The sequence below is a fragment of the Erpetoichthys calabaricus genome, chromosome 10, assembly GCF_900747795.2.
Source record: "Erpetoichthys calabaricus chromosome 10, fErpCal1.3, whole genome shotgun sequence".
NCBI classification, from domain to species: domain Eukaryota; kingdom Metazoa; phylum Chordata; class Cladistia; order Polypteriformes; family Polypteridae; genus Erpetoichthys; species Erpetoichthys calabaricus.
This window is the reverse complement of record NC_041403.2, coordinates 3,568,229-3,593,129: the sequence shown is the minus strand read 5'-3', so window position 1 is coordinate 3,593,129 and position 24,901 is coordinate 3,568,229. Positions and strand designations below refer to the sequence as shown.

At 40.3% G+C, this 24,901-nt stretch overlaps 1 protein-coding gene across 1 annotated transcript in view; it reads left to right on the top strand.

Annotated features, from left to right (window-relative positions):
- Positions 1-24,901, top strand: part of LOC114658712 (interferon-induced protein 44-like) — a 74,622-nt gene that overhangs the window by 23,954 nt on the left and 25,767 nt on the right. The window contains exons 2-4 of the mRNA XM_028810752.2: positions 3,955-4,018; positions 15,420-15,615; positions 23,331-23,486. Of these exons, the coding sequence (XP_028666585.1) occupies positions 3,955-4,018; positions 15,420-15,615; positions 23,331-23,486 (416 nt within the window). The remainder of the gene's footprint in view (positions 1-3,954; positions 4,019-15,419; positions 15,616-23,330; positions 23,487-24,901) is intronic.

Below are 24,901 nucleotides of genomic sequence, written 5' to 3'. Positions count from 1 at the left end.
ACAGTACTAAAATGTAGAAGTAAAATTAGATTGTACATGAAAGAATACTATTTCAGAAAATTAGAATGGATTTCTTTCTTACAAGAACAGGCCATTCAGCCCAATGAAGTTCGCCAGTTCTGATAATCTAATTTTGACCTTTGAAGGTCTCCAAAGTTGAACTCTCAGCCACACTACTTGTTTACTTGTTCATTTGTTTGTGGCTCCATATGTGAAGAAAAGATTCCAAACATTCATTCAAGGTAAACCCTTACAAAGCTCCCAACTGCCCCGTGTTCTTCTTGAACTCAAGTTTAATGTAACAGTCTGGATCCACTCGACTAACTCCTTTAACAAATTTGAAAACTTGAATCAGGTCACCTCTTCATCTCCATTTGCTTTCACTCATACGGAGATCATTTTGGAATTAAGAACAAAACTCGTAGTGCATTGCACCAAACAGGTGAATCAGAGGAAGTCCTCCACGCCTCGCCTTAATTAAATTCTGTGTGCGGTTCTTTCCGAACTGTTGTAAATCACACCAATGTCACGACTTGGCTGAGCGTCAGTCACACAGGGGAGTCACAGAGGTGACTGGGCGGCCCCCCTCTCTCAGCTAATTTAAGTCCCACGACACATAGAAGGTTTCAACAGCACATGTGATGTCTTACATGCAGCCCCCTTTTCCTGATGGCAAAGGCTCAGCCACTACCTCCTGTTAGTATTACTAAAACCAGTAATTTTATATAAAACTAACCCACACTTTCCTTATATGAGCCTTTTCTGCCAACGTCAGAGGTAAACTCTGATTGGAGTCACGCTCGTACCACCTTATCTAAAACCACCCAATAGCACCTACCCAGCTAGCTACCTTCCAACACCCACTAAAACCTAAAGGTAATAAATATTAATTGAACTTCATGGCTGCGTGCAAAAACATAACATACCGTCACATTATTAAACCCATATTAAATGCTGCAGGAAGCCAGATTGTTATCACAGCAGAAGCGGGCACAAGAGAACTCCTGACAGAATGCCAGTCCACTACAGGACTTATTTAGGAACATGTCTACCATTTCACTCACACAGAGACCAATTTGGTATTTTGGAAAAATTCATCTCCCTAAGATTTGGTAGAAATAAATGTAGAATTCATTTAGAATGTCATAAATAATGATTTGCTTGCCCATAGCTGGTGTTTTAACTGCTCTGCTGCATTTCCTCCTAACCGTACTGAAAACAGAAAAGAGAAGAAAAGACATTTTCAATCAAACAAAAACCGCGGCTGCACGGGCTCAGTTCACTTGAAACAGTTGTGGTTGGAAGGAATGGAGAGACTCTTTCGGTTTTAGTGACAGATCAACAGAGCAGTCATCTAATGAGTAGCGGTCTGTAGATTTGAATTCTCGATAGTTTCATATGTCAGAAAAAGATGGTCATCGAAAATCAAAGTCCTAAGCAGGTGTCACCCTACTTGTCACTTACCCTACTTCTAAGTTCTCACAAATGCTGCTGTCAGGAACAAGCCTGGGTCGTCAAAGGAGATGACATGGTGTTGCGTTCTCAGTTCTCCAGGCTCCCTTGAAAGAAAAGGAGAACAGTAATGATTCTAAAAATGATATACAGCTAATCAAGATATTCTCAAACATGATTATAAGCCAGTAACAAAAACATTAAGCACAGTGAAAGTGCACAAAGAAATTAGAGAGCTAGACTTTTTTTTATATATATTGCAACTTCAAAGAAGGTAGCCCAAAAATAAATTAACAAAAAACATATTTTGTGATGGGCGGCACGGTGGCGCAGTGGGTAGCGCTGCTGCCTCGCAGTTGGGACACCTGGGGACCTGGGTTCGATTCCTGGGTCCTCCCTGCGTGGAGTTTGCATGTTCTCCCCGTGTCTGCGTGGGTTTCCTCCGGGCGCTCCGGTTTCCTCCCACAGTCCAAAGACATGCTGGTTAGGTGGATTGGCGATTCTAAATTGGCCCTAGTGTGTGCTTGGTGTGTGGGTGTGTTTGTGTGTGTCCTGCGGTGGGTTGGCACCCTGCCCGGGATTGGTTCCTGGCTTGTGCCCTGTGTTGGCTGGGATTGGCTCCAGCAGACCCTTGTGACCCTGTGTTCGGATTCAGCGGGTTGGAAAATGGATGGATGGATATTTTGTGATACCAATGGTGAAAACATAAACAGGTCCAAGTCTGAATATCTCCAAATCAGCACCGAGTGTGAGATCAAAGTCACAAATGCCTCGTGTCTGGATTTGTGCTCCACAAGTCCACCTCAGACCTCCAGACTCCACAACTAAGGTGGAGAATCTAGGGGTCTATTGCCACATCGCTAGCCTGAGGAAAAGAAATGTAAACACCAGGATCAGGAGATCAGTGATGTGACATAATCTGGGGAAGGTAGAAAGTGTTGTACTCACCTGCACACTAAGTCTGGAATTCCCATTTCCTTTCATTTTGTGTCTTGCATTGCATTTTCTACAAAGACTTCTGTTCTTATCTGAGTGAGACACTGGAGCTAATTAACCCTTATATACCTGGGACTTTAAACAAACACTATTACACACCTATATATTTATATTTAAGTTAAGGCACAAATAACTGTAATTATCCAAACCTTAATTGAAACCTTTTCCATGAACATTTAACTTTTTTCAAACTCTTAAGTTTTATATATACACAATCATAGTATTCTCGGCTCAGCACAATAGTCTCAGACCAAGTTGTGTTCATTGTAAAGTGGCCCACGACACACTCTGAAGCATTCAGCTGTTTTACTATCGTGTATGATGCTGTTTCAGGTGACGTGACTTGTGCTGCTTCACTTTCAACATCCCCCTCATCTGCATTTTACCTCTTTATAATTTCTTGCCCAGAACATTCAGGATCTGCTGTCATCAGAAGTGTCAATCTACAATACATTACTGTGTTGTTCATCGTTTGTCTCCCTGTATGCCTCCCAGGCTCTCTCTGACTCATCTTCTGCCATCAATGACAGGATTCTTTCAAGGGCTTTTATATGCTGATAAGTGTCAGAGGAACTTATTTTCTTATCCCTTGTTACTCTAAACTCATAAATAACTAAATAATGAGTGGGGTCAATAGAAATGCTGCTGATAAAAACACCTTCTGTGTTTTCTGTCCATTTCTGGATCTGTAAGATTTTATATCAGGTAATGTGAGTTGTTCAGTTTCAGGCTGTGCAGCCCCCTTCAGCTTTATTATCCTTCTCCTCCTTTTCTAAACTCTGCTGTTTCACAATTTTCTACCCGCAGCATTCATGATCTTATGGTGTCAGATGTATCATGATATATTGTTCTCTCTGAAGTAATGTACTATCAATGGCTGGGATGTTTCAAGGGCTTGCTATGCCAATAATCAGCATTATTTTTCTTCTCCATTTCCCCTCTAAACTTGTAAATGCCTACATAAAAGTAAAAAGATAGAAATGTAGCCATAATGAACATATAAGAGATACAAAGACAGGTTTAAAAAAGCAGGTTTTGTTCAAGTGTTGTTTACAAAAAATATTGACACATTACCGCACTCAGGGTCACTAGCGACCTTATATGTTTTAGATGAATAAATGATCAAAATAAAATAATGTTAAACTATTTTGGCATATTCTGGTAGTAAAATCATGTGGATGAAATGGATGAGCCATCTGGGAAATTGTGTCCATACTGTATCATGTGACCCAATGAAAGCTGTAAACATGGCGTCACTGAGGTATGTATACAAGGAGTAAAGGAGTAGGGTGATGCGAATAGTTACAGTAAACAAAGCTTGCTCTGCTGTCTCTATGAAGGCTTGTGTCCATTTTACCAAAAGCTATCCTTCAGGTGGTCTCCTTTATAAGCTGTGTTGTTTAAATCTGATAGGGGAGTCACATGCCAGTTATCCCAAATTACTATTATGATGCGATTGTCGATGAAAATAAAAACTAACTGGTAAAATCTTTGTTTAATTAATAGATGAACGGCCATCCCAAAGTCACCTGATTGAAAAACCATGGAGGATTCAGGAATTTAGCGTAAAGTGAGTAACTTGACTAGACACTTTCTGAGGTGATGTGTGATGAAAACACCCAGAGATACAAGTGTGCTAAAAGATGAGTCGTTTGCCTGTTTTTACAGAGCAGTTGGTGGAGAGAAAAGTGGGCTGGAAAAGTGTGACTGAGGGCAATGATGTGTCAGTATTCACTGCAATTCACATTTGTTCTGTGATTTTAAATAAAGGTGTAATAACAGCCCAGGCCATAAGAGGGCAGCATCCCAGACATCTATGGGAAGAAGGAGGCTTTTTGTTTTTTAGAGAGTGGGGGTAAGAGAGAAATATGTGTGTGTGTTGGGGTGTGCGTAAGCAGGCATGGAAAACGTGTTTATAACTGCTGTGTATTCAGACTAGACGCTGCAGTCTCCCATCACTTTTGGTATCATATTTGTCACTTAAATAACTTGGATACAATACAATACATGCAATACAATTTATTTTTATATGGTCTAAAATTTCACAAGGAGTGCTGCAATGGGCTGTCTACTGACAGCCCCCCAGCCTTGACTCTCTAAAAAGATAAGAAAAACTCCCAAAAAACCCTTGTAGGAAAAAAAATGGAAGCAATCTCAGGAAAGGCAGTTCAAAGAGAGACCCCTTTCCATTTAGGTTAGGCATAATAGTAATATTACAAGTACAGAGCAGAATGCAAGAGCATCTGATATCACGTAATAAGATTCAGATTTGTTCAGAGTCCTGGAGACCTCAGTCATTAAGCTGCCTCCCCCAATCGGCCATTCCATAGCTGAGTCAGTGACGTGCCGGCCTATATAATGAAAAGACTCCACTACCTGATGACTCCAGCACCCATCCATCAGAAATGACTTTTCCTTAGGCAGACAGAAAACTTGGCAGTAGGGCAATGGGACCAAGTGCCACATTTGAGTACTGAGAAGAAAAGCAGAATAGGGCATCTCTTACAGTGGCAGGCAGACCACTCCACAGTTTAAGGGGTCCTGTAACTAAAACCATGACCTCCCATTGTTATAGGAATGTTTTACTCCTCAAAGGTAGATCTTTGATGGCTTATGAGACATACAAGAAATGTTTAATTTCAAGAATTAACTTTGTCACAGACGTTTCTCTTAAAATTTCTCAAGAAAAACAGCCTTAGACAAAAAAAGGAGATGTGAGACGCAGCTGAGGTAAAAGTAGTCAAACTTGAGAATTTGGTTTGATAAATATCTTGTATTTTGTGAGGTCTCCATCTAATCTTTTTTAATCGCTCTCAAGACTTCATATATTTTACTTATTATTGGACTGATGTCTTTCTCCAAGGTGACTTATAACAGCTCAGATACAATCAGTTATATATTTTTTTTTGTTTCCAAGTGGTGCACAGGCAGATGAAGTGACTTTCTTGTGGTAAAACAGGTGTCAGTAGTGGGATCTGAACCTGCAATCCTAGAGTTTGAAGACCAGAGTTTTACCCACTATGCCACACCGCCTACCTTTTCTTCCAGAATAACTATGATTTAATTGGAGTACAGCAAATAATAGTATCACTCTCAAGCAAAGACTACAGTTTCATAATCATAGTAAACTGTTTTATTATCATAAACAACTGTCCATAGATTTTATCATTAATTACTAAGCACACAAAGCAAATACTGTCAAATTATAAAAAAAAGAGAATACTTGGAAAATCTGAGCCCTTTGTGTGACTTTGTTGAGATCTCTTCTGAAGCTCAAGAGGAGACACTTGTGAGAATATTGGGATATTTTTTTCTCAGGGGAAAAATCTTAGAAGCATGAAACAAAGGTACATGTCTCCATTTCATTTTTTTCTGAAGTCATTGTTGTCTTAGAAGAAACCAAAACAATATTGAGGAGATCTCTTTTTTTGATTATTTCATTCCTTTGGGTCATTTGTCAGCCATGTCATCTAACACAACAGTTTTTACACACAAGATCAGCTAATAGTTCCTCAGTCCTGGGGCCTCATGTATAAACAGTGCGTATGCACAAAAATATTGCGTACACCCAATTCCATATTCACATCGCAATATATAAAAACTAAATTTGTCTTAAAGCCACGCACATTTTCATGCCAGCTCACTTCATTACATACGCAAATTTTTGGCTCAGTTTTGCAAACTGGCAGTACCCAGCATCAAAGCAATGCTTTTGCTCCATTCTTTTTTAGATCCACATCCCTGACACGGCTTTATCAAATACACTGAAATTAACCGCATATTGTTTATTAGTTTAATGCATCTGATTGTAATTAAACTGTAACATTATAATGGTCCACTGAATGGCCAAACTATTCAAATACCATAGCTGCTTTAGTGTTGTTACTCTCACTGCACCACTCAGAGTATTTCAATGTGGAATCGCAGCTGTACAGCTGCTGATCAGAAAGCTCTACATGGGTTGAGTAAAGAGCGGAGAGAATTATTGGGGTACAGCTTCTAGCACACGCTGCCTCAGCCACGCGCACAGTCTGTTTGAATTTCTCACATACGGCAAACCCTTCAGAGCCCTTCCTGTCAGGACCTTGCAGTTCAGAAACAGTTTCATCGAGCTTTAAACACACTCAATCAGTCCATCAAGTGCTCCTGGTAGCACTGTCTGTACATACAAGTACAATCACCTACTGTAAACTTGCACTACAGTTGTAATATTGCACAACCTGAGCCACTTATGCTTACATATTGTATATTTTTCATTGTTTTTTTATCATATTATTATTATTGTTGTTGTTATTTTATCATTTTATAAGAAAATAAATGCAGGATTTGCATATTGAATCACATTGTCCATCCATCCATCCATTTTCCAACCCGCTGAATCCGAACACAGGGTCACGGGGGTCTGCTGGAGCCAATCCCAGCCAACACAGGGCACAAGGCAGGAACCAATCCTGGGCAGGGTGCCAACCCACCGCAGGAATCACATTGTACCATACAATAACAATAAAGGAATTCAATTCAGTTGAACAGAAGAGAGCACATATTTACAGATGATGGCAATTGTCTTCTAAGTTGATTTAGATTTCTAAGCGCTATCTTCTTGGAGGTCTTGATACCATTTTTAAGATGAAATGCAGTAAAGTATGTATATTACGTTGTATAGATACAGTTTTAACTTCATTGAAATAATGTATATTGTTAATAATTAAATGTTTGGGCACGGTGGCAGGGCAGTAGTGATGAGCTGGCGCCCCATTCAGGGATTGTTCCTGCCTCATGCTGTATTCTTCCTGGGAATGGCGCGACCCTGGATAGATAGATGGATGGAATAAGTAAACACGTACTACGAAGATATTTCAATGATCCTTAAAAGTTTTGAAGAATCGGCATTCTAAACTTAGAGATGATTTTACATTTATTAAAGAACTTATTGTGTGCCGTTTGGTTATTTGGATAATGAAAAGAAAGGACAGGAATCGTGGGTTAGTAATGAAAGAAAGAGACAGTACTGCTGCAATAAATTACTTTATCGAGGGTTACGCATGGCGCAGCAAGCATCTTGTGGGAGGCAGGAACAATCTCTGGACGGGGCGCCAGCTCGTCACTATCACTGCACCATTGTGGTCCCATGTTTACTACATGGTTTAATTCCTATCATCATGAAAATGATATCAAGTATACATCTTAGTACTTAAATTATTCAGAGATCTGTAATATCATGAATGGAATGTATTCTGTGTCTTGTTGGCGTAAGAGAAAGACCATTTAATAAGAAGCAAGTAGTGATTCACACACATAGAGCACACAGAAGAACACACAGAATGCAAAACATTTAATGTGCCACTTTAGTTACAATGGGATTTGAGAAACTAGTAAATTAATGATAAAATTAACTACACGTTTGAAGTGGACATTTTGACTTTTTTCACTGTGTCCCTATTTTTTTTCTCTGTACCCTAATAAGCTTTCGTATGACACTCAGACGGTGGGTAACAACTCACTTTTTCACTGCAACTTTGATATCTGCTCACTTCTTATTTATTTTGGGCACTGTGTGACTTTCTGAACTTGAACTTTCGAGTTTCTCCGTACTCTATACCACTTGATCAACTTCATTATGTTGTTTATACCACTGCTTAAGCCAACAAATTGTACGTTTTTCCTTGCCTCAACTTCGCATTTGCTGAAATTCTTTTTATCATGTGCTTTTTCCATTGTCTTTTAACCGAACACAGAACGGAAAGGGCTATTTATATTAATTTGAATATTAAAATATGTGAAATTCTGGGAGGAGTCTGGGTGGGGCAACAGGTGCGTGCACATGCATTACTTTTCACGCTGACAGGGATTTATGTAACGGAAGAACATGGACATTGGCCTACGTACAGATTTATGCAATTGTATTTTTTTGCACATATGCATATTTCTGTTTTTGTCTGTACGCTGTGCTTTACTGTGAATTCTATGCACGGCATTATGCATGAGGCCCCTGGTCTGGAGAGTCAGGGTGGCCATAACCTTTTCTTTCCATGCAGTTAAGGTGTGTTATATATAATGGCTTGTGGGTAATATGCTGCTTGTGGACTCTGTCACAGCAACTCACTTCTGCTGCTCATTGAAATTGTGACGTGGTGCTCATGAGTGTTAAAATAAACCACAAAAGCAACCCTAACTTTTGTAAAAATGAACAGAGGAAGAAGTGAGGTCCCTAAGTGGGGCTCTGTGACACATTACGTATACGGTGAATAAACTTGTACTCAGGATCCAATAGTTCTCTGACACTGAGCGTCACAATGCTCTGATGTCCATCATGTTTCAGTGCGGTCTACAATTTTAGCTTGAGATTTTTTGAAATCTCCATCAGGTACTTCTTTGAAAAATGTTATGTTAAAGCAATCTGAACCCTAATTAGCTGGAGGTCTTCCACAACCAACACATGACAGGAGCACATCAACCAACACTCATTTTTTTCCGTGACTTCTGTTGGACGTGACTGTCTATAAAAGCTATTTCAGCTACTGCAAGCCTACTGTATTTGGCCTCTGTTTTGAATTACTTGTAAAGTGGTATTGTAGACTATAGATTTTAGTTTGAGTAGACTTTATTATTCCAGAGGGAAATATGTTTAACGTGGGAAATTACAAAAAAAAACACAGGATATTGTTACACAGAGAGAAGAAAACAAGCCAGCCACTGACAGGTGAAGTGAATAACATCAATTGTCTCATTTCAGTGGCACCTGTCGAGGGGTGGCATATATTCTGCAGCAGCTCAACAGTCAGTATTTAATGGTGATATGATCTAAAATAAGCAAACGTATGGATTTCAGAAACTTTGGGCCAAACTGTGATGTCTGGACAATTGGGTCAGAACATCTTCAAAATGGCAGGTTTTGCACATTAGTTAGTACCTACTAGAAATTGTCCAAAGAATAGCAACTGGTGAACCAGCAACAGGGTGAAAAGCGTCGAAGGCTCATTGATGCGAAGGATAGCCTGTCTAGTCCGATCCCATAGATTCCACAGAAGAGCTAATGCAGTACAAATTGCTGAAAAACATAATGCTGGACATGAGAGAAAGGCATCAGAACTCACACTTCCTATGCTGACCTCAGTCTACCACCATGAATATCTGTAATGGGCACATGAGTGTCAGAACTGGACCACTGAACAATGGAAAAAGGTGGCCTGGTCTGATGAATTATGTTTTCTTTTAGATCATGTGGATGGCAGGGTGTGTGTGTGTTGTTTACCTGGGGATGAGGTGGCAGCAGGATGCACTATGGGAAGAAAGCAGTGGTGCACTATGGAGGCAGTGTGACGCCCTCACAAATGTTCCACTATGAAACCTTGGGTCCTGGCATTCACATGGATATTACTTTGACACATACCACCTTCCTTAAGATTGCTGCAGACCACGTACAGTACACCCCTTAACAACAATGGTATTTGTTGATGACAGTGGCCTCTTTCAGAAAGATAATGCACCCTGATACACAAAAAAAAATTGTTCCGGTATGGTTGATGGCAAAGAGACCAAGGTGTTGACTTGGGCCCCAAATTCCCCAGACCTCAGTCTGATTGACTGATCCTCCATGATGTGCTGAAGAAGCAAGTCCAATCCATGAAGGTCTCACCTTACAATTTACAGGACTTAAAGGATTTGCTGGTAACGTCCTAGCGCAGATGCCACAGGACACCTTCGGAGGTCTTGTGGAGTCCATGACTCGAGAGGGACCAACACAATATTAGGCAGGGGGTTTAATGCTGTGACGGATCAGTGTATAGCAGTAACTATCATACTTAGTACAGACCACCACAAGATTTCGGCATATTAGAATAATCACCTTTAACATTTATGTACACATTCAGAATTCAGCAGGATCCCTATGACTACTAGACTCCAAAATGCTTTCGGCCTTCTTTCTGACTTGTTTGTGATACAGCGCGGTGACAGAGGACCACTACAAACCAATAGGTTTACTGATAATTACAGCAGCTCTCAGAGAGATTATGTTTTAAGATCTAAGGTTGCTAAACCAGCAAATAAAAGCAAATGTGACAATAGATTCAATAAAAGTTCTATAAAACTGTCAGTATAGTTTTGTCCAATTTACAGCAGTTGAGTTAGTTAGCTTAGAAGGAAAATCAGTTTCTGCCCCTTCTTACATGCGACTTTCTGTGTTGAGGTGAAGGTCAGCCTGTTATCAGTGATTGTCCACCCTCGCCCCTTTCATTATTGAGGGAGTGCAGGGTGAGGGGGGCACCTACCTTTTACAGCCATGTCCACTTCTTAGAGATATTTATATGTAAAACTGAGCACTCACACCGTTAAACAAACCCATCAAGAAGAGGCCGTCCTCCTTACATTGTAAAAGGCTCATAATGACAGAGGCGTCTTCACAGACAAAGACCTGTCAGTCCTTGTGTGAACTCCGGCAGTTATTTGTAGCCTTGAGGTGATCCACTGGACAGAATGAGGTCATGAGATGAATAGCCATCAGCACCCACTCTTTGTGCTTTCATAGTGAAGAAGTCCAGAATCAGGCTCATCAGGTTAAGATCCAATCAGAATGTAACAATCAATACATCTGGCAACTAAAACACAAGGCTGGATTGTAGTAAAAGCAGACAAGAAGTCAATAAACAACAATCTTGTATGAGTTTCTCATTCTTCCATATGCTCAGAAAGATGTCGCTGTGGTATCCTCCAGACATCTCCATTAGCTCAGTGCCACAGGTCCAATAGGCCCGGCTTAAGTTTTGGAATCAACTTCTCACAAAGTTTTTATGACATAAGAAGGTAAAGCCACCAGTCTGAAGTTATTTATTTTGGATGTGACGTCTTGGCTATTGGAATAACACAGGCCTGTTTTCAGAGTTTGGGCCCTTGCCCTGAGTCCAGAGACATCTCAGGTATGAAGTGTAATCTTGAAGACAATTTCTTGGCATGGGAATGAAGCAGTTGTCTACTTATCCAGTCAGCTTTTGGATTTTAGTTTATAGAAGGACCTTAGTTACATCATTCTGATCAAAGAAGGACTGATACCCAGCTCCAGTCCTCAGTCTGATACTTTGGTGACAAAATTTATAAAGCAAAATTTAGGGTCTTGAGCTTTAAATAAAATTCATTAAGCCAACCAATGCCACAAGTATTTTAATTGTTTTTACTCAGGCCATCATCATTATGCCATTCCACAATGAACCCTGGTTATCAGTTCACAGTTCATTCCCTGCCTTGCCCTTCTACTTCAACGTTTGCCGCTTTATTTGATGTTTCACCTCCATCTCTGCTTCTGTCTGTTCAGTTACAGTTCTGTGTTGAAATTTCTTGTGATTAGTAGACATCACTGGGAATTCACTCTTTGTTGTTAGGCTGTTTTATGGCTGAGTTAATTAGTGCTACGGCATCCTCATTGAATATTAGATAGATAGATAGATAGATAGATAGATAGATAGATAGATAGATAGATAGATAGATAGATAGATAGATAGATAGATAGATAGATAGATAGATAGATAGATAGATAGATAGATAGATAGATAGATAGATAGATAGATAGATAGATAGATAGATAGATAGATACTTTATTAATCCCAAGGGGATTAATTAATTCTGTTTAATGTGTCCTTTAATTCATTATTGTCAGCTCAGAGCTCTTAACGCACAGTCCAGTCAGTGCATTCAGAACTGCCATACAGGCCTTTCATTTCTGGCTTTTCTCTTTTAAAGACCACTTTATAGGTAGGAATGAGATGGACACAGTGATTACCTGATAGTCCTGGGGAGGGTTTGGTTTGAGATTCATAAGTGCCGTTAATGTTACTGTAGCACCGATCAAACACTTTGTTGTTCAAGTGACGTATTGGATAGAAATCACTCAGTGTTTTGTATAAGTGAACGCTGGTTAAAGTCGTCCAAAATAAATTTGGGGACTCAGGAGACAGGAGTTCAAGGCTCTGTATCACCCCAGAGATGATGTGAACTTCTTTGCTCACCACAGGAGAATATCCATGATTGTGATGAAAACTATATGGGGTGAAAAATATATGGGGCACAGTGAGGCTGATAAAAGTTACACCACCTGCACGCCTTTTCTCTACACCATTGTTTATTTAAATACAGGCAGGGACTTGATTGATAGCAGAGCCAATCCAAACAAATCAGTCAACAAAAGCGTCATTCGTCAAGTGGTCGTCATTTTCATTCATCCAGGTTTCTGCAAATGCAATGACAACAAACATCTCTGTTATCAGACTGAAGGCAAACTCATGAGAGAAGTTTATCCACTTTCTTTACGATACACTAAAAATAACGCCTCACAGTGACTGGGACTGTCAAGTCAGAAGTTTTCTTTCTTTTTAATTTGCTTCTGTTTCAGTCATTTTGGTGTGTGTTCAGACCGTAGTGTGTGTATGTTTATTCATTTACTTACTTTTCTACATACTGTATTTAGGTATTTAAAGAGCTACTGTAAAAAGCCAAACTTCCGCTGAGCACAAATAGCTGTGGACCCGCTATACCACAGGATCACCTGTGACATTGCCTTCACATTGTTTTCCTTTTATTTATGATCCCGTTGAGCAGATCAGACACCCAGGCAAACACCACTGAATAATCAATAGCTGCAACTACTTTTCCCGTCCCAACTCCTCACCTGAGTCAGTTTCGTCTGTGTTCAGCAGTGTTTCTCAGACTCGGTCCTGGTGAACCCCTGTGGATGCAGGGTTTTGTTCCAACCAGATTCCTAATCATTAATGCCAGTGAAACTCATCTGGGATAAGTCGGTTTTTCAAACGCAGCCGTGTAGCAGATTAGTCTAGCAGGATGTAATAATCCGAGATGAATGCGCGCCCCTGCGCTGAGTGAAAAGACAATGTATATTGAGTCTAAAAAACATGATCAGCAAGTCTTTGATAGGCTGCAACAAAATGATGAAAGTACGGGTGCATTTTTTTCACACAAGCTGGGTGGGTGGGTGTTAGTTAGTTAATTAGTTACTCGAAGGATTTCAAGATTTAATATGCACAAGCGGTAACACTACAAAAGCAGCCCAAACCAGAAAAGACGGCTGGCAAAAAGTGGCCGACAAATTAAACGCGTGTGCATTGTACTTACTGAAAGCAGCGTTACGGATTTTGCAAGTGTTCATTTTCTCCCTCTGCTTAAAAAACATTAAAAAAGCAGCGTGATTATACGGCGTATACTACGCCACAGGTTGCTATGCAGCATATAAAACAGTTTGTTTGTCGTGGACAATTTGCGTTTTACTTTAACATGAAGACAATTTCCTGTTAGATTTGCCTTTGCGATGACAATTAATAAGGCACAGGGCCAAACTTTCAAAAAGATATGCATGTATCTGCCAAAACCAGTGTTCAGTCATGGACAGTTGTATGTTGCTATCTTCAGCGTTCCATCTTTTCATTCACTTACTGGTATGCCTGCAGGAACACGTGCAGCGAGCGAGCGACACACACACACATACAGGTGCGCGCGAGAGAGAGAGAGCGCTGGACGCATAAGAATAATACTTCATTACATTGATATACCGGTGTTTTCAGTATTCAAAGCGCTATCCACACAGGGAGGAACTGGGAAGCGAACCCAAAATCTTCCACAGTCTCCTTACTGCAAAGCAGCAACACTACCACTGCGCTACAAGGCAGTTAAAGAATGCACTGGGCTCGATTTTATTTTCACTTCTATTCCATCAATACATAATTATGCAGCGTATGCTACACCGCGGGTTGGCTAGCGGGTCATACGCTCGCACTGATTACGTCCCTGCTCTTTGTACACTCCCCCTCCCCCCCCTCGCTACTACCGTTGTCGGGTGACTTAGTGGATTATTTATAGAAAAGCAGCCAACACCGCAAAGAACAATGAAAAGTCTATGTGACTCACAGGTGCATGTGGACTGTGCAAAGAGGAAAACGACTCAGGTGGCGAGTTGGGGGTGGGCACACGAGCAGGCAGTGCATACTGAACGAGACATCAGCAGACTAGCATGACGGAGGGGGCGGAATGGGCATCCTTCCCCTCTCCTACCATTCTGCCCTCCGCGCCCGAGCACCTACCGATTTTTGAAATGTTAATTTTCTCCCTGTGCTTAAAAATCATTAAAAAAGCAGCCTGATTATGCGGCGTATGGTACGCCGCGGGTTCGCTAGTATCTTAATAAAAGCCTAAATCATCCTCACCCTTGGCGCTCCTGTTCTGTATTTCCCCAGAAAAGTAACATATTAGCTGAAAAGAAATTCTGAATTACAAATTGATTTTAAGTGTCCGCTGAATGATTTTTTAAAAATATAGTTTCCAAAAATCCACTGACTTTGTTTCTAATCAAGAACTTGGTTGGAAGAAAGTCACTGCCAAGATACTGGATCTGTGTGCCTGCTTGGCACTGACCTCACGGACTGAACCAGGTGCCCAAGGGCACACCCAGGCCTTTCTGGAGGGATTCTGTCTCCTGGTTGACTTGGCAGCAGTGCAGAATTTGATAAGAATATCTTTATCACTCTGTTCATCCCAACATGTTGCAATTTTCTTCTGGATGCACTAATGAAATATAAACCGAACAGTACTTGATACCACAAATACTCAGAACGATCATCAGTTATGTCAAAGGCAGACTCAAATATTAGATTTTGTTTCTCTCAACGTTATTTCTGTCTGCTAACTTGTTACGTCACACACACTTGTGTTCTTTATGTGTGTCTGAAGGTGCAGTCTCTTTTCTACAGGGTTTTTAAAGGACATCAATGATCTCATTTTACAAAATATTTGGAAGCAGAAAGAGAGGGAGTGTAGTATGGTTCAGTGTGCTCTATTGTGCTAACGTGACAAATGTGCTGCTGAATGTTGGGTGCAATGGGGACTTCTTGTCACCCTGAGTGTATCTTTGGTGTATTAGTGTTTGATCCTGAACTAACTTCTCTTCCTGCTCTTTCTTCCTTTCTCATAACCAGTGTAAGGGATAAACGTATAGATGAAATTCGAAAATACCAGACTGTCACAGAGTTGGTGGAGGATCCTAGAATCCTCCTGATCGGGCAGATTGGATGTGGTAAAAGCAGCTTCTTCAACTCGGTGAACAGCGTCTTCAGAGGTCATGTGATGCGGCAGGCCACAGCTGGGTCTGGAGAAACCAGTGTAAGCAAACTGGTAAGTGTATGGAGCAAAGCAGAGTCAAGCTGTACTCATCTGTGGAAAGCATTAGGGAAAGAGGCCTTATTTTAGGAGAGGGTTATAGACCACCCAATGTAGACAGTCATTTCAACACACAGGGGGATATTGTAGTCATGGGGGACTTTAATTATCCAAATATTAACTGAAATTAACCTTGCAAATGGCAGAGCACAAGAGCAGGAGTTTTTAGAAGTAATCAGTGATTGTTTGATAACACAGCATGTTAAAGCACCAACACGGGGTGAAGCCTGTCTGGATTTAGTATTTAGTAATAATCAGGATAGAATTGAGAGTGTAGAGGTGATTGGACCACTAGGGTCAAGTGACCATAATGTAATACAATTCTGTATATTTTGGAAGAGTGCGGACAGAAACTGTTAAGTGTAACTTTTGGTTGGGCAAATTTTGAGCAGATGAGGCAAAAGCCTGAAAGAGATAAACTGGGAAAAGGTTTTAAGTGTGGAGACAGTCCAGGAGCAGTGGAACAGGTTTAAAAATGTTTCACAGGTAATGCAGGAAAGGCACGTACCTGAATTTGGAATTAATAGGAAATTTAAAAAAACTCCACAGTGGGTTAATAAAGAGTTTAAAAAAAAAGGTGCAAAGGACAAAAAGATGACTAAGACGTATAAGATGAATAACTCTAAATTGAATCATAGAGTGTATGAGAACATGAGGGCAAGTCAAGGAGAACTAGAAGAGCGGCCATCCCAGAATATGTCAGAAGGTAGTCATTGGCTACCTTAAGTAAAGCAGTTTCAGTGCTGAAAAGGCTCAAGCAGGTTACACAAGTTTAAATAATCATTGAGTTGAGCAGCAACAACCTTTTCTAAGATCTTAGCCATAAACGGAAGATTAGAAATTGGGCGATAAACGTTTAGCTGTAAGGGATCTGAGGCAGGTTTTTTTTAAAAACAGAGGTTACAGCAGCAGTTTTTAAATCACTTGGAACAACACTCACTCACTTGTGAACACCTCAGAAAAATGCGAGTTTAGAGCGTCCACTATTTCAGAGTCTGTATCTTTTAATTCTCCTTTACTATTTCTGATGCACTTCACTTTTTTTTTTTTTGTCCTTTATTTCGCCTTATACAATTTCTTGTATTAGGAATTTGTTAGTTTTCGCATACCTCATGGGGTCAGAGCGCAGGGTCAGCCATTGTACAGCGCTCCTGGAGCAACTGAAGGTTAAGGGCCTTGCTCAAGGGCCCATCAGAGTAGGATCTCTTTTGGCAGTGACGGGGATTCGAACTGGCAACCTTCGGGATACCAGCGCAGATCCTTAAATAGTCAAAGATTCTCTTAGGGTCTTCTTTCGCCTTATCTGCTCTATTCCTCTCCAACTGTCTTTTATCCTTTCTGATATCCTTCTCAATGGTTGCCGTCATGTTCTCATACGCTTTATGATTCACTTTGGAGTTATTAGTCTTATACATCCTATCCATCTGCTTTTTCATTTGCAGCTTCATTTTTAACTCTTTATTAACCCACTGTGGAGTTTCTATAAATTTCCTATTAATTCCAAATGTAGGTATGTGCCTGTCCTGCATTACATGTAAAACATTTTTAAACCTGTTCCGATTCTCCTCGACTGTTTCCACACTTAAATGCTTATCCCAGTCCACCCTCCTTAGATTTTAATTCTTTGCATTTATATAGCGCTGTTCTCACTACTCAAAGCGCTTAGCAATCGCAGGTTAAGGGTCTTCCTCAAGGGCCCAACAGAGCAGAGTCCCTTTTGGCATTTTACGGGATTTGAACTGGCAACCTTTCGATTGCCAGTGCAGATCCTTAGTCTCAGAGCCACCACTCCACCTCTCCACTTTGCCACATCTGCTCAAAATTTGCCCTACCAGTTAATAATTTAGTCTTTGCATCTACACTCTTACAAAACACTGAGAACTGTATTACAGTATATTATGGTGACGTTGTAGCGGGGCTACATAGTAGTAATAGTGTTGTCAGTGTTAGTACCATGTGTGTCTTGTTTCCATCATTTCGTTTGCTGTTTGTGTGTCAGTGAATGTCGTCCCCGTAAAGGGGGATGGATAATGGGAGGAGACCACAACCCCAATCCTGGACAACCACCTGTTTGCTATTATTCAATTACATCCATCTCAGGACTATTTAAGTAATCAGGGAGAGAAGAGGAGAAAAAAGAGAGAAGAGGAAGAAAGGAGAGAAGGAGATTTTTCACATTCATGACCAAGAGCCATCTTTACCTTCTGTATTCCACATCGCGCATTTCCATCCAGTTTGTTTTTCTATCCACCGGACTTACTTCAATAACCTCATCACGAGAGACCCCGGGGTCGGAATTAATCATCCACCACGCACGGAGGATTCACGGTGAGGCTGCTCCATTTTGTCCGGGGAAAATCAAACGACTCATTTTTCGCTAGTTCAGTCAACCGCATTCAGGACAGTTTTTATAAACGGACTCAAGTTCACATTCATTTCCGTATCTCATTCAGTTTTTGGTATTTGTGTTGTTTGTTATATGTTACAGGGGCAAGGGAGGGTTTATTGTGTGTGTGTGTATATATATATATATATATATATATATATATATATATATATATATGGTGTTGTTGCTTTGGTGGAGGGATATATATACAGTATATATATATATATATATATATTTATTGTGCATTTTGTTATTTGTTGTTGCTCGTTTAATATAATTCCGCACCTATTTTACATATCATCTGTTTTTGTGAGCTTAATTAAACCGTCAATTGTGGGGAAAATTTTTATTTGTTAGAGGTACGGCTTGATATTTAGATTCAGCTCAGTAAATTATCCAGGCCACAGGTCTTGGAGGTGTAGCTGCCGGCCGGGTAAGAGGTCGGCCATTACAACGTGACCCTAGTGGTCCAATCACCTCTATACCCTCAATTCTATCCTGATTATTACAAAGTACTAAATCCAGACAGGCCTCACCCCGCATTGGTGCTTTAACATGCTATGTTAAAAAAAGATCACTGATTATTTCTAAAATCTCCTGCTCCTGTGCTCTGCCATCTACAAGGTTATTCCAGTTAATATCTGGATAATTAAAGTCCCCCATGACTATAATATCTCCCTGTAAATTTGCCTTTCTGATATTACTAAAAAGATGTGTGTTGAAATTACTGTCTGAATTGGGTGGTCTATAACACACTCCTAAAATAAGACCTTTTCCCTAATATTTTCCAGGTGAAGCCACATGTTCTCATTAAGATGGGGCTCATCACCCAACTGAAGAGGACTTACATTTAACACTAGAATTACCAAAGCCTACAAAAAAACTTGTAAATCCATCCCACCTTAAATCCCTTCGCACCTCTCCATCAGTGTCTTTTGTCTTGTAAATGTGCAGATCAAGTAAAGCAGCAAGCAGCCTACTATTCCATTACCCCCACCACCGCAGAATGGGCACAAAGTTCTTCCAGCTTAAGCCTTGATTATCTGGGAGTCAGGTACCTAGAGATGTATTGGGAAATAATAGATTGTTATTTGGAACACATGCATTTCATGTGTGTTCCGTGTCTACAACAATCTATGTAAACACATCGTTAAAACAGAAACGTTTTTCATATTTTAGTAATAAATGACAAATTTTTATTGTTGTCCATGGACTATGAGGTTTGCTGATGACATTGTGATCTGTAGCGAGAGCAGGGAGCAGGTTGAGGAGACCCTGGAGAAGTGGAGATATGAGAGGAGAGGAATGAAGGTCAGTAGGAACAAGACAGAATACATGTGTGTAAATGAGAGGGAGGTCAGTGGAATGGTGAGGATGAGGGGAATAGAGCTAGCGAACGTGGATGAGTTTAAATACTTGGGATCAACAGTACAGAGTAATGGGAATTGTGGAAGAGAAATGCAAAAGAGAGTGCAGGCAGGTTGGAGTGGGTGGAGAAGAGTGTCAGGAGTGGTTTTTGACAGACGGGTATCAGCAAGAGTGAAAGGGAAGGTCTACAGGACGGTAGTGAGACCAGCTGTGGTATATGGGCTGGAGACGGTGGCACTGACCAGAAAGCAGGAGACAGAGCTGGTGGTGGCAGAGTTAAAGATGCTGAGATTTGCACTGGGTGTGAAGAGGATGGACAGGATTAGAAATGAGGACATTAGAGGGTCAGCTCAAGTTGGACGTTTGGGAGAGAAAGTCAGAGAGGAGAGATTGCGTTGGTTTGGACATGTGCAGAGGAGAGATGCTGAGTATATGAGTAAGAGGAGAAGTAAGAGGAGTAAGAGGAGAAGAGGAAGGCCTAAGAGAAGGTTTATGGATGTGGCGAGAGAGGACATGAAGGTGACGGGAGCAGCCGAAAGAAGAAGAAGTAATAAATGACAAATGCAGACATAAACTATATAATGTGTTAAGCCTGAAGTCCAAAGATCAAATAAACACTTTCACAAAAGGTACAAGGGTGATAAAATAGCTTCCGTGGCACAGCTGTAAGATCTGCTGACTTGTAATCAAGAGTCCCCTGGTTCAATCCTGCCTTGTATATATTTGCCATTTTGAGTAGTGAGGTGCTCTTATTGTTAATATTATACAATAAAAACATACATTTGAATTGAATCTGTAACAGCCGGTGTATATTTGTAGTACTTGTAAAAGTTAGTGTTTTTTTTTTTCACTTTTATTCTCTCAGTCACAATCACGATACATACTACACCAAGGGATCTGACCCTGTTAGTTTTTATTTGAAACTGGGAATAACTGTAGATGTGAGTGGTGTTTTGAGACAATGGAACTGGAAATTCTCTGATCTGGAGGGATAAAAGCTGACACACAATCTTTGGTGAATCTTCCTTCTTCGTAACTCACCATCACTTGAATTTTTTTTATTCAGTTTTATTGAGTGTTGCTGCTCGCGCTGAATTAGTATGCACCTTGTGGTCCATGATGTCAAAGACGCACTTGAAAAAAACAGAGAGAGCTGAGAGATATAGCAGAGTTGAACTCAGATGATGACGAGGGTTTTACATCTGAGAAAGAATGCTGGTCTCACTTTTGCTGTCGGTGTACTTTGTATATAAAACCCAGATTGAATGTTATTTACCTATTTACCTTTATTTAATTACTTACTTCCTACAGCGTAAGGTCACAAGTAGACTGCAGAGCTTCCTGTGTACATATACAAAGTACAGCGATGGCAAAAGTGTGATGTGCATTCTTTCTCTGATGTAGAACCCTCATCTTCATCTGAGTTCACCTCTGTTATAGTGTCTTTATGTGAAAACAGCAGTGTCAGATCGGGGGGGAGCGTGAACGTGACTGGGAGAATGAAACTGAATAAAAATAAAAAACAAAGCTAACTTTTACAAGTACCATAAATTTACACTGGCTGTTACAGACTCTAATCAAATTTATGTTTTTATCCTAAAACAGTAAGAATAAGAGCAGCTCCCTTCTCAAAACAGAGTCGTCAGGGGTCTAACTCGTGACCTTTTGATTACCAGTCAGCAGTTCTTACCGCTGTGCCACCAAAGTGGTCGTATTTAAGACGTGTCAATGTCGCATCCTATTATGGGTTCTTTTTCTGCAGTTTTATTCTTGAATAGTAGCGCACTTGTTCTGTTATATTTGTACCTTTTGTGAAAGTGTTTATTTGATATTTGGACTTCAGGCTTCACACATTATACGCTTCATGTCTACATTTTGTCAATTATTACTAAAACATGAAAAACATTTGTTTTAACGATGTGTTTACATAGACTGTGGTATACATGGAACACACATGAAATACATGTGTTCCAAATAACGATACAGAACTGTGCTGGCTTTTTTAGATGTTCTTTAGCAAAGTCCAATCTAGCCTTTCTATTCTTGAGGCTTATGAGTGGCTTGCACCTTGCAGTGCACCCTCTATATTTACTTTCATACAGTCTTCTCTTTATGGTAGACTTGGATATCAATACACCTGCCTACCCCCTGGAGAGTGTTGTTCACTTGGTTGGCTGTTGTGAAGCCATGGAAATGATTCTGCGATCATCCACCACTGTTGTCTTCCGTGGACGTCCAGGTCTTTTTGTGTTGCTGAGTTCACCAGTGCTTGCTTTCTTTCTCAGGATGGACCAAACTGTAGATTTTGCCACTCGTAATATTGTAGCAATTTCTCCGATGGGTTTTTTCTGTTTTCGCAGCTTAAGGATGGCTTCTTTCACCTGCATGGAGAGCTCCATTGACCGTATGTTGTCTGTTCACAGCAAAATCTTCCACATGCAAGCACCACACCTCAAATCAACTCCAGGCCTTTTATCTGCTTAACTGATAATGACATAACGACGGACTTGCCCACACCTGCCCATGAAATAGCCTTTGAGTCAATTGTTCAATTACTTTTGAGCCCCTGAAATAAAGGGATTGTGTTAAAAAAAATGCTTTATTTGCCTCACATTTTTATGTAATCGTTTTGTTCACCCCACTGAATTAAAGCTGAAAGTCTGCACTTCAACTGCATCTGAGTTGCTTCATTTAAAATTCATTGTGGTAATGTACAGAACCAAAATTAGAAAAAAGTTGTCTCTGTCCAAATATTTATGGACCTCACTGTATAAATAGTGTTATTTTGATTGACTTCCCAATCTATACAACTCTAAGCCACTGTCACGCAGGTAAACAGACTTGAGCTGAGAAAACTGTACGGCGGTGGGGGGATGTGATAGCAGGCTGCTTGCTTCTTATCGACATATTTAAAAGACGAAAGATGCTGACGAAGAGGTGTGAAGGGATTTAAGGTTGGACTTGTCCTCTGCTACATGCAACTCCAACTCACTTGCCTTATTTCTGATATTTCTAGCTTTATGGCAAGATATTTTTAATGTGTTGCTCCTTGTAAATTTAAACATTAGGTTAGAATTTACATTACTGCGCGTTTTTATTTCTACACTGTTGTTTTTTCCTCCATGTATAGATCTAAACCTGGCCTGTCCTAAACACCCTTCCCCCGTTCCCTAGTTTAAACAATCCTCAACTAACCTACTCATACGCCTCCCCAATACATTGGTGCCCCTCTGGTTCAGATGTAACCCGTCACGGAGGAACAGGTCCCATCTGTTCTAAAAGGAGTCCCAATGCCCCATAAACCTATATCCTTCTACCCTGCACCAAGATTTGTACCACATGTTAAACCTTCTAATCTCCTCAGTCTTACCTGGAGTGGCATGTGGCACAGGCTGAAATTTAGGTGAAGACTACCTTGTCAGTTCTGCTCCTCAGCCTGGCACCAAACTCTCTCAAATACAGATAACAAGAACAAATACACTACAAGTAACTTTTCCAAGCACACCTCCAAACAGCCAGCTACTTTTGCTCCTGTGCAGGCAGAAAAAAAGCAAAAAAACCCTTCTAAGGGGAAAAAAGCTTTAAAAATTCCCACATGGTTCCTTAGCGGCAACCAACACCCAAGTTTATGGGAGCAAAATGTATTTTTGTAATAAATTTCATATCACAGAAAACACCAAAACTCTAAGCAACTCTCAGCAACCTCTCTCGTTTGTGAAGATGACATCTGTTGACTCGTTTCTTTATGTTCCTTTTTTTATGCTGTCCTTGACATTGCATTTTTGCATTCCAACATAGCACATTCATTCATTAACTTATTTTTTTATTTTAAATAAGGCTTGGTAAATGTCTGTAGGCATATAGCCCATCAGACAGGTGGCTTTGCACTTACTGGATTCTTTCTTCACTCATGCAGTACCGGACGTATCCAGTTTTTGATGGAAAAGGTACAAAGAGGCTGCCATTTATCCTGTGTGACACCATGGGCCTGGAAGGGAGTTCTGATGAGGCAGGAATCCATGTGGATGACATCATCAGTGTCATTAACGGACACGTCCCAGACATGTATGAGGTGCGACTGGCCTGTTATCTTGCTGACTTTGTTCCTGTAGCATATTTTCATACACAAAACTGATTTACAATTTTCTTTTCCCACTTCTGTGCGGAGTCGATGTATCTGACCAGCCTTCTTCTTACATCAGTGGCAGATGTCCTTCCTGACACCAGTCCTGCCCGTTTATCTGGGCTTGGGACCACCACCAAGTTGGGCTGGACTGACCCTTCATAGCTAGATTCTCAAAGTAATTTACGATAAAAATGGATAAGTTAAGTGAGGTACAAAAAAACACTGAAAAATTAAAGAGTAATTACTCATAAAAGCCATTTTTAAGACTATAGAAAGGTGACAATCAATGTCCAGCTCAATAAGCAAATTGTATTATCGTGATGTTTGTGCGAGTTACCAAGTATGTTTATCAGGATCTTCTGCTCTCACCATTGAAGATTAAAACACACGTGCAGTACATACAGAGATCTTAGCCAGACGAAATCTCGAGTGGTGCCCAGTGCCGGTTACTCCGCCATATTCTGTATAAGATTCTCTGAGTAGGGACTCACCGCTCTATCAAACATGCTGGTGCTACCACGGCACACATAAAAGCACAACTCTTTTGGTGATATGCTGCTTACCAGCCAAACAATGTCTTTCTTTTACCGCAGTTGTTCTAATTATTGAGAAATGACCTGAGTAGCCTTAATAAACCCTGTGAAAGAGACAGCAGCCATCTAACTCACACTTGGTACCATTTTATTTTCTGCCGTTCTTTATTTATTCTGTAAGTGCCTTGAGCATGGGAAAGGCGTTATATAAATAAAATATATTATTATTATTATTATTATTATTTCAAGTACTCTAAATAAAAAAAATAAAAAAGTATGGAAAATATAAAAGCAATGTGGTTTTTATTAACATATAAAAATACCAAACAGAAAGAAATATAATGGAAAATATAATAGACAGCAAAGTCTGGAATAAACAGTTTTGGAAAAGCTTACTGAAAATCAGAAATCAGAAATGTCAAGGAGTGGATGTTGTCCTGCTGTTGTTCTTAAGTTACGTTTTCTGACGTCTGAATCAGATTGTCTCACAGCTCTTGATCTCTGACATTGCTTCCTATGTCATCGCCCTTCTGTCATTCACTCTTTGGTCCCTGGGATGAGCCATATTTATGTTAAAATACACAAGTGGGATTCTGTGACATGTGATGTTGTAGCCGTTTAATTGGATATCTTGTCCTTACGATGAATGATTCTGATCAGAGTGCTTAATCAATGAAGTACCTCCGCACTCCTTTTTTTCTCAAGTTTTAAACTAATTCTGTAATTTCTAATCCTGCAGTGTCCATCTGTTCCCAGATTATAAACTAATTGAAATGGTTTGGTGGCTTTGTGGTGTGTACCTGCCTTCTTTTCTCTCCACCATTAAGT